The sequence below is a fragment of the Coregonus lavaretus genome (genome assembly GCF_964263955.1).
Source record: "Coregonus lavaretus genome assembly, chromosome: 27".
Classification (NCBI taxonomy): domain Eukaryota; kingdom Metazoa; phylum Chordata; class Actinopteri; order Salmoniformes; family Salmonidae; genus Coregonus; species Coregonus lavaretus.
The window spans coordinates 31,658,684-31,671,331 of NC_140014.1; the positions used below are offsets into that span (position 1 = coordinate 31,658,684).

At 43.1% G+C, this 12,648-nt stretch overlaps 2 protein-coding genes across 4 annotated transcripts; one reads left to right on the plus strand and one right to left on the minus strand.

Moving 5' to 3' along the window:
- The first annotated feature begins 35 nt into the window (after positions 1 to 35).
- cinp (cyclin dependent kinase 2 interacting protein) lies at positions 36 to 3,830 on the plus strand. 2 transcript variants are annotated; one of them, XM_084144348.1, is made up of 5 exons: positions 36 to 159; positions 2,249 to 2,432; positions 2,596 to 2,728; positions 2,977 to 3,106; positions 3,355 to 3,830. In XM_084144348.1, the coding sequence occupies exons 1-5, from the start codon at positions 153 to 155 to the stop codon at positions 3,555 to 3,557; spliced, it is 657 nt and encodes a 218-aa protein (XP_084000474.1). In that variant the 5' UTR covers positions 36 to 152; the 3' UTR covers positions 3,558 to 3,830. The 2 variants fall into 2 exon arrangements, with proteins under 2 accessions (XP_084000474.1, XP_084000475.1); XM_084144349.1 differs by having other exon boundaries at positions 39 to 159; positions 2,252 to 2,432.
- Positions 3,729 to 9,415, minus strand: znf839 (zinc finger protein 839). Of its 2 annotated transcripts, none has more exons than XM_084144346.1 (8): positions 8,284 to 9,415; positions 6,929 to 7,861; positions 6,443 to 6,646; positions 6,147 to 6,239; positions 5,744 to 5,890; positions 5,218 to 5,328; positions 4,965 to 5,058; positions 3,729 to 4,830 (listed from the first exon to the last, which is right to left on the minus strand). In XM_084144346.1, exons 1-8 carry the CDS (start codon positions 9,121 to 9,123, stop codon positions 4,127 to 4,129), a joined length of 3,126 nt encoding a protein of 1,041 aa, XP_084000472.1. In that variant the 5' UTR covers positions 9,124 to 9,415; the 3' UTR covers positions 3,729 to 4,126. The 2 variants fall into 2 exon arrangements, with proteins under 2 accessions (XP_084000472.1, XP_084000473.1); XM_084144347.1 differs by having other exon boundaries at positions 3,851 to 4,830; positions 6,929 to 7,858; positions 8,284 to 9,202.
- Between the last annotated feature and the right edge of the window lie 3,233 nt (positions 9,416 to 12,648).

Genomic DNA, 12,648 nt, shown 5'->3' on the forward strand with positions numbered 1-12,648 from the left:
GTAGGTGGCGGTATGTTCACGGGCGCTGATAGTCTGTCAGACCCAGAAGAAGAAATATGCGGAAGTTTACTTAGGAAGAAATGTGTGTTTCAGAAGGCACTTCAATAAACTAACTTGACTTTAAGAACATAAGCCATGGATATACAATAACAATGGAAGGTAATGTAATAAATCTAGTGTTGTTAGCGAATGAGGTGGATGGTGTTCACAAATTCAATGTTGATTGACGACCACTGCTGCGCGAGCTAGCTACTACTAGCTCTGGTCTAGCTTCTGACGACGCCCTGGACCAGAGGTTGCTAGATACTAGGTCTGGGCGATATGGCTAAAATATATCATGGTATATATATATATTTTTTTTTAAGGACGGTATGACAGTATTTGATGTTTTTGAATAATACAAGTTCTACATTTGCCGAGTAGTACGTGCCCCTAGGGTGGCAACACCTACATTCTAAGGGATTTCAATGGGTCTTTCTCCATTCTGATAGTTTTATACTGTTCAATTTAACTTAAAATAAAAATCGTTTTCAGTATTTTCATCAATTTCTGCTTTTCCTGCACTCATTTGAGATAATTTCCATACTGCCACATAGGGCTGCACAATAAGGCAAACAATCTAGGCCTTATTTTTAACCAAATGTTGCAATTGCGATTTGACTTGTGATTTAGATCAAAACACTTGTGTGAACTGTTGAAATCATTCTATAGTTAGAATATAATAGTTGGCACTTTGATTACAGTGTTGTTTGACATGACATTGAATGAAAATGCCAGGGAGGAGTTATTTTGAGAGGGTAGGAACTAAATTGTTGTGTTTCCTAGGGGATCCTATAATCGTTAGTTACATTTAATGTTCTCTTAGCTACTTCATGTAACTAACAAATTCATGCTTTGTGTATTCCTCTTTGATTTAGAAGATACTGTTTTACAAACAACATGCTGATTTAGGTCTACACCATCACTGGTATTATCAGGCTGTATAGCTAATTACGTGTCCTCTGACTCAGTACATGTATTAGCTAGTTAGTTAGCTAGCCAGCTAACTAGCGATTAGCGGCGAACAAGATTTAGGCCCATCTTGCTAAGAAAAGACAAACAAGCTGTTTGCAGATGTAATAAACACAAACTAATAGTAATTATAGAACGCTAGTGGATTTATATTAAGAAGCAAAGTGAAAACAGCATCGTTGTCATCAACATTGTTGCATGTGCTGCATTGACCATGCAGACTGAACGCAATTGTCTCGTGGTCAAGGAACAACAAATGCGCTCATTGGGTGACGGGGCGGGGCTAGGTCTGTGTGGAAAGCAACATGGAGAGAGATGACTCAAGTAGCGAAGTAAACTAAAACATTGAAGTTACACCTGACAGGTGTGGCATATCAAGAAGCTGATTAAACAGCATGATCATTACACAGGTGCACCTTGTGCTGGGGACAATAAAAGGCCACTAAAATGTGCAGTTTTGTCACACAACACAATGCCACAGATGTCTCAAGATTTTAGGGATCTTGCAATTGGCATGCAGACTGCAGGAATGTCCACCAGAGCTCTTGTCAGAAAATTGAATGTTCATTTCTCTACTGTAAGCTGCCTCCAACGTCGTTTTAGAGTATTTGGCAGTACGTCCAACCGGCCTCACAACCGCAGACCACGTGTAACCACGCCAGCCCAGGACCTCCACATCCGGCTTCTTCACCTGCGGGATTGTCTGAGACCAGCCACTCGGACAGCTGATGAAACTGAGGAGTATTTCTGTCTGTAATAAAGCCCTTTTGTGGGGAAAAACTCATTCTGATTGGCTGGGCCTGGCTCCCAATTGGTGGTCCTATGCCCTCACAGGCCCACCCATGGTTGCGCCCCTGCCCAGTCATGTGAAATCCATAGATTAGGGCCTAATAAATGTATTTAAATTGACTGATATGAACTGTAACTCCGTAAAATCGTTGAAATTGTTGCACGTTGCGTTTATATTTGTGTTCAAAATAAATATATGGCTCTGGCTACATCCATAGAACCATAATGGTAGTTAGTAAGAAGCCTTTGTGTGTCAGCTGGTGAATCACTTGCTATGTTTTATTGCATCTTCTATATATGCAATACAAATTAATCTAATATTCTCAACTACCCATTAGCTGGTTATCAGTAAATTACCTCTTCCCATATCTTTGGCCACACCAAAGACACTAGCAGGCAGGCACACTCTCTTAGGTCACACATATAAGTATGTCTGTCTTTTCCCCAGTAGGCCTACAAGGATCAGAGATGACCACTCCTGGCAGGAAGTCCCAGTCTGCATTGACTGGCAGCGCAAGGAAAGTGAAGGACAATGCAGCAGACTGGCACAATCTGATTCTGAAATGGGACCGACTGAATGATGAAGGATCCACCATTGCAAATAAGATAGTCAATTTAGGATTCAATAAAGAGTAAGTCAATCCATGTTCTGCAATGTGTGGTTTCTACCAATGAGGCAATTGTTGTAAGATTTGTAGTGGGATAATAATACATGTATACATCCATGGATTATTAGACAGAATTGGGAGGAAAGTCATGCCAATGTGAGAGACCTTATCCCTTTATTAAAATCAGTTCACAGAAAGAGATGCAAGTCATGATGGCGGGTCAGGACACCTCTGCCAGCTCTAATTCAGAGAATGCATTTGAAAACAATAGAGAACTAGAAGAGGAGTGTGACAAGTTGCTAAGTGTCATGGACAAAATGGTAAGTCAATCATTTGTGCCATTATTGAACAGAACCAAAGATTGTGGAAGAATCTGCCAAATCTTGATTGAGGATTGTTCCACCTTCTCTTTTTCTCTCTGGCAAGACCAACAATTGTAGCCTAGTTCCAGATCTGTTTGTACTGTCTTGCCAACTCAATGGTCATTGTCACAACACAAACATATCTGGGACCAGGCTACAATTGTGCTGTTTGTGTCATTACTGACTTTTTATTTTATTTCCATCAGACTCGTATTGTATCAAAAATGGAGAAGTTAGTTTCCTCTGAGAAGGGGATCATCGATCTGGAGACATTCCAGTATGGAACAGGAGGAAGACAAACTCCTTTGTTTCAGACCTGGCCTACGTCACAGTTCGGTGAGACTATTCATCAGTTTAAGATGCCCTGTGCTTTGAAAATACACATTGAACCGGTTTCCCAGACCCAGATTACGCCAAATTCTAGACTAAAAAACACGTTCAATGGAGATTCTCAATTGCGTTTTAGTTCTATGGTAGGCTTAATTTGTATCCGGGAAACTAGCACTTGAGGTATTTTTAGTATGGACCATTTATGTTCCATGACATGTAAAGTTTTATAAAATATGTCTCTATTTTCATTGCAGCGGACGTCTCCTCCAAGCTCTACGAAGCCTACAAGCAAGAACTGACACTGAAACTGGCTATTCTTCAGGAACTAGCTCACACAACTAACCCAGACCTTTCAATGGTGTACCTCTCCTGCTGGCTGTATCAGCCGTACCTAGATGACAGGGCAAGGTTACTGTTAGAGGGTCTTCTTTTAGAGACAGGGCATAGGCCAATTTAACAAACATCAGTTGGAACATTCTTTTCATATTTGAATGGGATTCTATTCTATTTATGGACTTGTTAGTATGGTAGCCATGCAACTACTGTATTGGACATTAAAGGAACTCATGCACTCAATCAAGCACAGCAATACTGCTGGTTTCAACTCCATGAAATAATAGAATGATTTGGTTCTCGCATTCTTTATTAAGAGGAAAATGAGTTAAACTGTACAGCATATGAAATGGTTGTACTGCAACATGGAAATTAATAAAACCACCATTTCTTTTAACGTTTTATTTATTTTATTTCCCCTAGGGGAAAAATGTTACAGCCAAATATATAAAAAGTAATAAAATAGTGCAACTTTTTTTTGTACTGCTTTTGATATTTATCTACATATAAACATATCACAAACTAAGCACTTGTTAAAGGAAGGGCTATTAATGTGTCTATGAAAACACCACATCGAAAATAATGTTTACAAATTTACAAAGAATACCAGGAATACACTTAAAATCCACCAGATGGAAAAAATCAATATGGGAGATGTGTGCTTGGTGTCCGGGTGTGCAGGAACAAAACAAATCACTGCTGTGTTTTCCCCTCAGCCTCAATACCAAGCAGAGCATGGACTGCTTCCAGAGGGACTCCTTCAGGGGCGCGGATGTGCATAGTGGTGCCGTCAGGCCCGTTGACGATGATGATGCGCTCCGAGGCCAATTCGCCCTCCTGGCCCTCTGCTAGGTGCATGGTCAGCCCCTCAGTCTGGATGTAGATCTCCTGGACCTCCTGGCAGCCCTGGGCCTCCTGGCTGCCCTGTGCCTCCTGAACCACCACCTGGCCTCCTTCGCTAGAGGTAGAGACAGCCTGGGTCAGGCCACTCTGCTGGACTGGGGTAGGGTTGGACTGCTGCGGCTGAGTACTCCTGGGCTGCTGATCAACTGCGACTTGGTCTGTGGCCAAGGCCTTCTCTAGCTCCTTCATTTGATCCGCTATGTCACTGGTGCTCAGGACCTCAGTAGGTTCGGTACCAGACACACCCTGATCTGTCTCCATGGCGTCCTCTCCCACTGAGTCAACTGTTTCTGTCATGCTGTTGGATAAGTGATCCTGGATCAGTTCCATGGGTGTTATGTTGGTCTCTGGGTTAGATGAGACAACCTGTGGTGTGATGGTAGCAGTCTGAGTAGCTTGAGATCCTGCTGTGCTCTTGGTGGGCACCTGAGCATGTGGTAAAATGTCCTTCATGCTTGTTGTTGCGGTGTTCTCTACTTTGGCCTCACTTGATTCTGAGAGGATACAGGGAAATGAAAGCAGAAGATGATGACAAGTGATCTTCCATGATTTCTTCCAACTTTTGGTTTGGACATGTAGCAAATATCTATCCACAAGTTGTTAGTAGCAGGTAAAAAATACAACATACCTTTTGTGGAAGTCTCAATGCCGTTCTGATGGATCTGAACACCAGCCTGGTTTTCCATTTTAAATCTCTTTGTTGGAGGTAACATTTTAGAATTCTAGGTAGAGAAAATAAGACTTGCATCAACCTAACAATTACTCAAATCTGAGCATCTCATAACAATTCATTACTATGAAAAAAATTGCATAATAATGCCATAATTCCATAACAGTTTAGAGAAAAGTGTGCAGTCTAAATTAAATTGTGCTTTCCTTACCTCCATGTAGCGGACATTCTTGGTTGCCATGTTGGTGACATTCTGCTGCGTTGGTGGGTTCAGAACTTTCAACTTGTTCACCTCATCGAAGATGCCAAGAGATTTGGCAACCTAAGCGACAGGACGCACAGTATGAAACATTTCTCTGTACATTTTGCTTCCAAGATGGAATAATATTTGTGAATGCATTTTAATAAGTTTCAACTTCCAGTGCAGTGATTCTAATAATGTGAAGTCTGTATACTGTATTATACGTTGAGGATCTTGAGTTGAGATCTGGCTTTATTAATTCTCCCTAGGGGCTACATTCAGTTGGATTGAATTGAGGAATATAGATCTACTTACATTTTACATTTTAGTCATTTAGCAGATGCTCTTATCCAGCGACTTACAATTAGTGCATTCATCTTAAGATAGCTGGGTGAGACAACCACATATCACAGTCGTAGGCAAGTACATTTTCCCTCAAAGTAGTATCAGCAAAGTCAGTGCTAGTTGGAAAATATTTTATTGTATTTATTTGTACCTCTATATTGTGGACCTCCAAGGCCATGTGGACACCCTGAGGGTTACTGATGTAGTCCTGGGCCATCTTCTTCACCTGGCTGTGGAGCTGCTCAAACTCCTGGTACACATCCGAAAACGGGGTTTTGGGTTGCCGCCCCTTCTCCACCTTAGGTTAAATGGGATACACATATTCAGTAAACTAAAAACAGAACGTCTTATTCTTTATTTGCCTGTTGCTAAGAATGTGATAAAAAGATCCCCCATTTGTCCAGAGGTAAATAGCTTCCATATCAAGCCTACAATTTGATCATCCAATTTTCCCACTATATCACCATGCATTCAAACATTGTGTAGCAAAAACCATGTATTGTGTAAAAAACTAAAAGTGGGGCATGCAACTGTTTTTCAGGTGGTGACCGTACCTTCATCAGGAGGAACTCCCAGACAGTCATGACCTTAGCCAGACGAGGGAGCACAATCTCCATGAGTTCTTCATTATCACATTCGTGTGTCACCTAAACAGGGGACAAGTGACATAGTAAAGTACTAGTACATACACATTCCTATCCTTTGTCATTAGTGCCATTGGTAGGTATGATTTTCAGATGTGATACTCACAGCATTGCTATGTGTTGCATTCTTAGAACAAAATGCCTTTGAGCACATTTTAGTTTTATGGCAGTAATGTTTTCTAATCCTGACGCTTAATTTGATGTACCTCTTTGAGCCACGCTTTCCTACTCTGGGCCTGCTGCTCCACACTGGCTGCTCCCCCTCCTAGCTTTGGAGGTCGCCCCCGTCTCACCGCTGGGTGTGCTTTGGTAGGTGGTCTGCCCCGTCCTCTGGGCCTCCCTGGTCCCCGAGCCTGGACCATTGTCTGCCTGGTAGAAGCTGCTACTCCTTGGGTTGCCGTGGTATCCGCCTTTGGAGGTACAACAGAATCAGTAAAAACACTATGGATCGGTTTCCCAGACACAGATTAAGCATAGTCCTAAACTAAAGCTATTTCAATAGAGATTCTCCATTGTGCATGATTTGTACTTTTAGTCCAGGACTAGGCTTAGTCTGTGTCCAGGAAACCGTCACTATAACAGACAGACATAACCATATTAGCTTTAGGCTAAATTAGCCGTGGGTCGTCAACATTCCAATGGTAATTTTTTGTCAACGTTTGATGAGACAAGGTAACTTTCTAGGGTCTTACTTTTTGTTGAGTGGTTGACGTTGCAGCAGCTGTTTTCTCTGAGGCCTCACTTTTCTCAGGAACCGATGTATTTTTAACACTGCTGGCATTACTTTCTTCAGTCGGCTTCTTATGTTCGGCCCCAGCGTCTGTGCTTTTACCAGGGCCGTCTGTTTTAGGGGTCCCTTCAGGAGGGGACTTCAGTTCACCGTGGGAGGGGTTCAGCCTGTAGTGTCTGGACAGACCTCCGTGGCCTATGTAAGCTTTATCGCACGTTTCACATTGAAAGGCCTTCCGCTTGTGACTGTAAATCATAGATGATGCTCCCTTTTTACCATCCTCACCATCCTCATCTTCCTCCACACTGATCTCAGAGTAGTCGTCAGAATCTGACTGATGGCTCTCGGCCAAGTCCTCTGTCTTGATGAACTTATAGTCCTTCACCTTGTACTTGGGCGGTCTGGACACCCTGCCGGAACGCGTTTTGATATTCGGTGCCTTTTTCATTCTGGTTTTGACCCTTTTCACTTTTTCCAGTGTGGGGACAGAGACAGACATGGCAGCAGCAGTGGCAGGTTTAACTGCTGTGACTGTTGTGCCATTGACCGGGGCCTTACCTGAAGGCTGCTGGACAGGGGTCTGAAAAGGTATGGGCAGTTTGTGCACAACGGGAACCAAGCTGCCCACCACGGGTGTTGAGCTCTGCAGTAGCAGCTGAATAGGAGGGTCTCCAGGGTTCTGCTGTAGGAAGTACTGTTGCTGTCCAACTATGGGTGTGATGTGGATGATCTGTGGGCTGCTGCTCACACCGCCGTTCGTAGACACTTTGACCTGCTGGCCTTGACTCGCCACAGCAAAATTCTTCTGTTGAGGGATTGAAATGGTAGTCTGCGTAGGTCCTTTCACCTCCTGCTTTCCAGAGGGCATCTGGACTTGGATTCGGATGGTTTCCTGCTGGTAAAATATAAACAATATTCATGTCAGTGGCGGTCATAATTGCCAGACAGTAGATTTGATACAGCTGATTAAAGTGTCATGATCGAATTTCTGCTTTTTTCTCCTTAAAACAGAATTTGACAATTGAGCATACTACATGCTACATGTGGTCCTCTGTAGCTCAGCTGGTAGAGCACGGCGCTTGTAACGCCAAGGTAGTGGGTTCGATCCCCGGGACCACCCATACACACACAAAAAAAAAATTATGCACGCATGACTAAGTCGCTTTGGATAAAAGCGTCTGCTAAATGGCATATTATATTATTATTATTATATTTACATATTCGTGAAAGTCACACGAGCAATTTAAAGCAATAATTTGGATTACTAGCTAGATTCTAACAGAATACATGAACAAATACCAAAAGAAAAGTTGTTACCTTTTTCTGAACCAGGCGTGTTCCATTGTTGGACTGAAGTGCCACTTGTTTCGCAACATTCTTCAGCTTCTGTGATGCATTCTGCATAGTGACCAGTGGCTTTGGGCTTGCTACTGCAATCTCTGAAGCTGCAACAGTCGTGAACAAGCCAGTTGTGGGGTCCAGTGTGGTCACAACCTGCTCCGATTCCTTGGGTGTCTGGGCCATGGATTGCTGAGATTTGGTAACTTGCTCTATTACTTGTTGCAGTTCGTTGGGAGCCAGTGCTGTACTGGGAATAGTATACTGTATCTGTGACGAAGTAGTAGGGAGTGTTTTGATGCCTTGATTTTGTTCAAACAGGCGAGCAGCCTCACTCTCAGTCACTGTAACAAGCTGTTGTTTGGCCAACTGCTCCACTAGCTGTTGCTGCTCCTCTTCAGTCAGACCTGATCCCTCAACAAAACTACCATCTGGTTGCACGTAAATGATGGTGGTCCCAGGTGCAAGAGCATTTACAAAGTCAGCACTGACTGTAGAATACTCTGCACCCGTTGCAATACATGAGGTCTCAACAATAGACGTTATGTTCTGTTCAGGTTGTTGTTCATTGTCTTCAGTTTGGCTGACAACCTCCTGGGAGTCCTTTGCAACGAATGTATCCTCTTTTGTGCAGCTTTGCAGGAAATCTGTCAAGCCATGCGCTTCGGTGATCTCAGGTGCATTTGCTTCAATGCATTTCTCGCCGATTTGGTTCTGGTTTACTGGCAATCCAGAAACACATGGAACTTGAGCTATTGTACCGTGATCTGCCCCTGTTGTTGTACTTGACATATTGCTCTCGTCCTCGTTGTCCGCCATTTTGACTGTTGTAGCTAGCTAGCTAGATATTCATGTGCAATCCTGAACCAATCGATAGGTTAGGTAACTTGAATTTCGATAAATGTTTACTGACCAAAAAAATGATCTACTAAGGTTACAGTATTGGTAAAAAAAATAAATAATAATAATTGCGATATTGTGAAACGGTGCAATCGTTAAACGCTACAAAAGGAAACAGTTCACGGCGTGAGCAAATAGACTGCTAGCTGTAGCTACCATATTTTTCTCCAACGTAGATATGCCATTTCCGTATCCGTGCATTCTCTTCTTCTTCTTCTTCTTCTTCTTCTTCTTCTATAATATAATAGCGGTCCGCAAACAAATGTTAGAGCTGCATGCCACCACCTATTGTACTGGAGTGTATAGTCAATCACAGTTTACAGACTAAATAATAATAATAATAATAATATAATATGCCATTTAGCAGACGCTTTTATCCAAAGCGACTTACAGTCATGCATGCATACATTTACCAGTAATTAAGATACATTAAACCCTCCTATCTAATCCTGTACTACTAAGAAAATAAAAAAAACTGCCCTACTAACTTCTATCAACCCATCCCCCAAATCCCTCCCAACACCCTCATCCCCATCCAACCTCAATAACCCTACACATCAATCTTTCTCTCTCTTCCACATACCGATACTTACAACAATACATCAACAAATGCTTCACTGTTTCATCAACCATACTCTCCATACACAAACCATTCAAAAAATGTATGCACTCACTAACTGTAAGTCGCTCTGGATAAGAGCGTCTGCTAAATGGCTAAAATGTAAATGTGAATTTGCATGCTTGCCAACCAGATATAATGAGTTCAATGTACAATGTCCTAGATGCAACTGAGGAAACATCACCTCTTCCTTCCTAATCTGAACCTTGAACCTTTCTTTTGAGGGCATATAAATGCCGGCCCTTGGGCTCTGAGTCCCATCTCTTCTGCCACACATCTATCATAATGGCTCTAATCTTACATTTGGCCTCACCTCTACACAGTGGAGCACGAATATCAATTATATCTAGTTTTAAAGCCCTTTTGGCTACCTGGTCTTCTATTTCACTCCCAAGTGGGCTGGGACCCAGAAGCATTGCACTACTACTCTCTTGATTGTCCATAATAACATGAATGCCTCCAATAGTTTTTCACTCCTATTAGATTTTCCAGATGATAAACTGTTCAATACAGACAGGGAATCTGCGCATACTACAATTCTGACTGGTGGAGCGTCCTCCACCCACTGGAGGGAAGCTACTACTGCCAACAATTAAACTGAATTTACTGACAGCTCATCTGTTAGCCTTTGACATATCTCTACATCAAATTCAGGAATGTAACTGCCTGCTCCTGTACAACCCAATGATGTATATTAACCCTGGATTGCTGATGCTATGTATTGGCCACTGAGAGGCTGTGAAGCCCCCGGTCGGCCATATTGGCACTCCCCAGTAGGAGCAGTCCTCCATAGGAATGAATGGAATTCTACAGTATTTCAATTAAATATTTCAAGGACAAAATTACATGTACTTAAGTATTTGTTTGTTGTAGTGGGGTCAGTAACATTAGTGCTCTCTAAAACAATACTTTAAGGAAAATGTTTTTGTTTGCTTTTTATGTTTAGCTCACATAATATAATTGAAAAGTATGCATTAGTATGTCTGTAATAGAATAAACGTGTCCAAAACAAATGTAAACATTAATTCATGCATTTCTATAGCTTCCCAAAATATTTTTTACAATGGAGGAGGAGTACCAAGATGGCTGTGCGGTGGCTTCAATACAGCCCCCATGTTAGTCATCCAGGGTTTATACCAGTGGAGGCTGCTGAGTGGAGAACGACTCCATTCCAGACATTATTATGAGCCATCCTCCCCTCAGCAGCCTCCACTGGTTTATACACATCACTATCTGGATCCTTTTAGACATTTGTAAAAAATGACCGCCACCAACTGGACTGGAGTGTGGACCAGAGACGGGAAGGTCTAAATCCTACTAATTACTCTTGTCTCCCTAAGGAAACGAAGTAAGGTAATGTGGTGTGGGATTTTAACGCCCACAACACGCTTTGTGGGGGGAAACAGATGGATGGAAATGGCCAAGTGATGGAAAATTTGATAGAAAATAAAGATCTGGTGTGCCTGAATGATGGCCGAGGGACCAGGATTGATGTAGCCACAGGGAAAGAGACTGCCTTGGACCTCACTCTGGTATCTAGTGCGATGGATATGTGAGTGGGAGGTATGGGAGGAGTCGACAGTAGGGAGTGATCATTACCCCATTGTATTCACAGTAGGCTGGAGGGAGGAGGAGGTGTTAGTGGAGGGAGTAGGCAGGTGGGTGTTTGGAAGGGCAAAGTGGGATCAGTTTCAGGAGCTGAGTGAGCAGGTGATGGCTCGGGTGGATATGAGAGGAGATGTAGATAGTATGAGTTAGTGGGGGCAGCTACTGAGAGTGGGGCAATGGTGAGGATTAGGAATAGGGCATTTAGAGTACTGAAAAGGACGCATAACTTCCAACATCTGATTCAGTATAAGCAGGCCCAGGCCATGGTGAGGAGAACTATCCGTCAGGCAAAGAGGTCATGTTGGCATCGGTTCTGTGACACCATTGGAAGGGCGACACCTGTGGGAGAAGTGTGGGGGATGATTAAGAGGATGAGTGGGGTCAGAAGGGAGTGGGATTATCCAGTGTTGACGAGTGGGGAGGATGTGGCAGTAACATATGAGGAGAAAGCAGAGATGATGGCCAAAGCATTTGTCCAAGTGCATAGCTCAGCAAATCTGTCAGAGGGGCAGAGGGGGAGAGAGAACACGAGAGAGGAGCATCCTGGAGTGCTGGAAAGGAGGGAGGATGTAAATGATGTGTTGAGTGCACCATTTACCAGGGCAGAGGTGAAAAAAGCAATAGGTAAGGGTGGGTTAACTTCACCTGGGAAAGATGAGGTGTGCTATGTTATGTTGGCCCATCTTATTGATGAGGCACTGGATAAGGTATTGGTGTTGTACAACAGAGTGTGGGAGGAGGGGAAACTACCAGGCAGTTGGAAGGAGGCAGTAGTGGTACCAAAACGGAAGCCTGGGAAGGATCCAACGAAGCCAACAAGCTATCGGCCAATAGCTTTAACATCACATGTATGTAAGATTATGGAACATATGATTACGGAGAGGCTAACTTACTTCCTGGAGAGCAGAGGGCTAGTAACGCCACATCAGAGTGGGTTCAGGAAGGGTAGGGGAGCTATGGATCCAGTGCTCTGCTTAGAAGCAGAGGTCAGGAAGGCTCAGGTGAATGAGGAGACTGTTGTAGCTGTCTTTTTTGATGTGGAGGCGTATGATATGATGTGGAAGGAGGGGTTGTTAATCAAGCTTGATATTATGGGGGTAGGAGGAAGAATGTACAACTGGATAAAGGATTTCCTGTTTGGAAGGTCTATCCAGGTGAGGGTGGGGAAGTCTTTATCAGGCAGCTACTTGGTGGATAATGGTACACCGCAGGGGAGC

What these genes read in the sequence shown, in the direction of transcription:
- cinp (XM_084144348.1), top strand. An exon ending in TAAGTGTCATGGACAAAATG is followed by an intron (nt 2,729 to 2,976) that starts GTAAGTCAATCA and finishes TATTTCCATCAG; the next exon opens with ACTCGTATTGTATCAAAAAT. An exon ending in CTGGCCTACGTCACAGTTCG is followed by an intron (nt 3,107 to 3,354) that starts GTGAGACTATTC and finishes TTTTCATTGCAG; the next exon opens with CGGACGTCTCCTCCAAGCTC.
- znf839 (XM_084144346.1), bottom strand. Translation starts at nt 9,123, where the DNA reads ATGGCGGACAACGAGGACGAGAGCAATATGTCAAGTACAACAACAGGG. An exon ending in CACGCCTGGTTCAGAAAAAG is followed by an intron (nt 7,862 to 8,283) that starts GTAACAACTTTT and finishes ATATTTTACCAG; the next exon opens with CAGGAAACCATCCGAATCCA. An exon ending in CATTGAGACTTCCACAAAAG is followed by an intron (nt 4,831 to 4,964) that starts GTATGTTGTATT and finishes GTATCCTCTCAG; the next exon opens with AATCAAGTGAGGCCAAAGTA.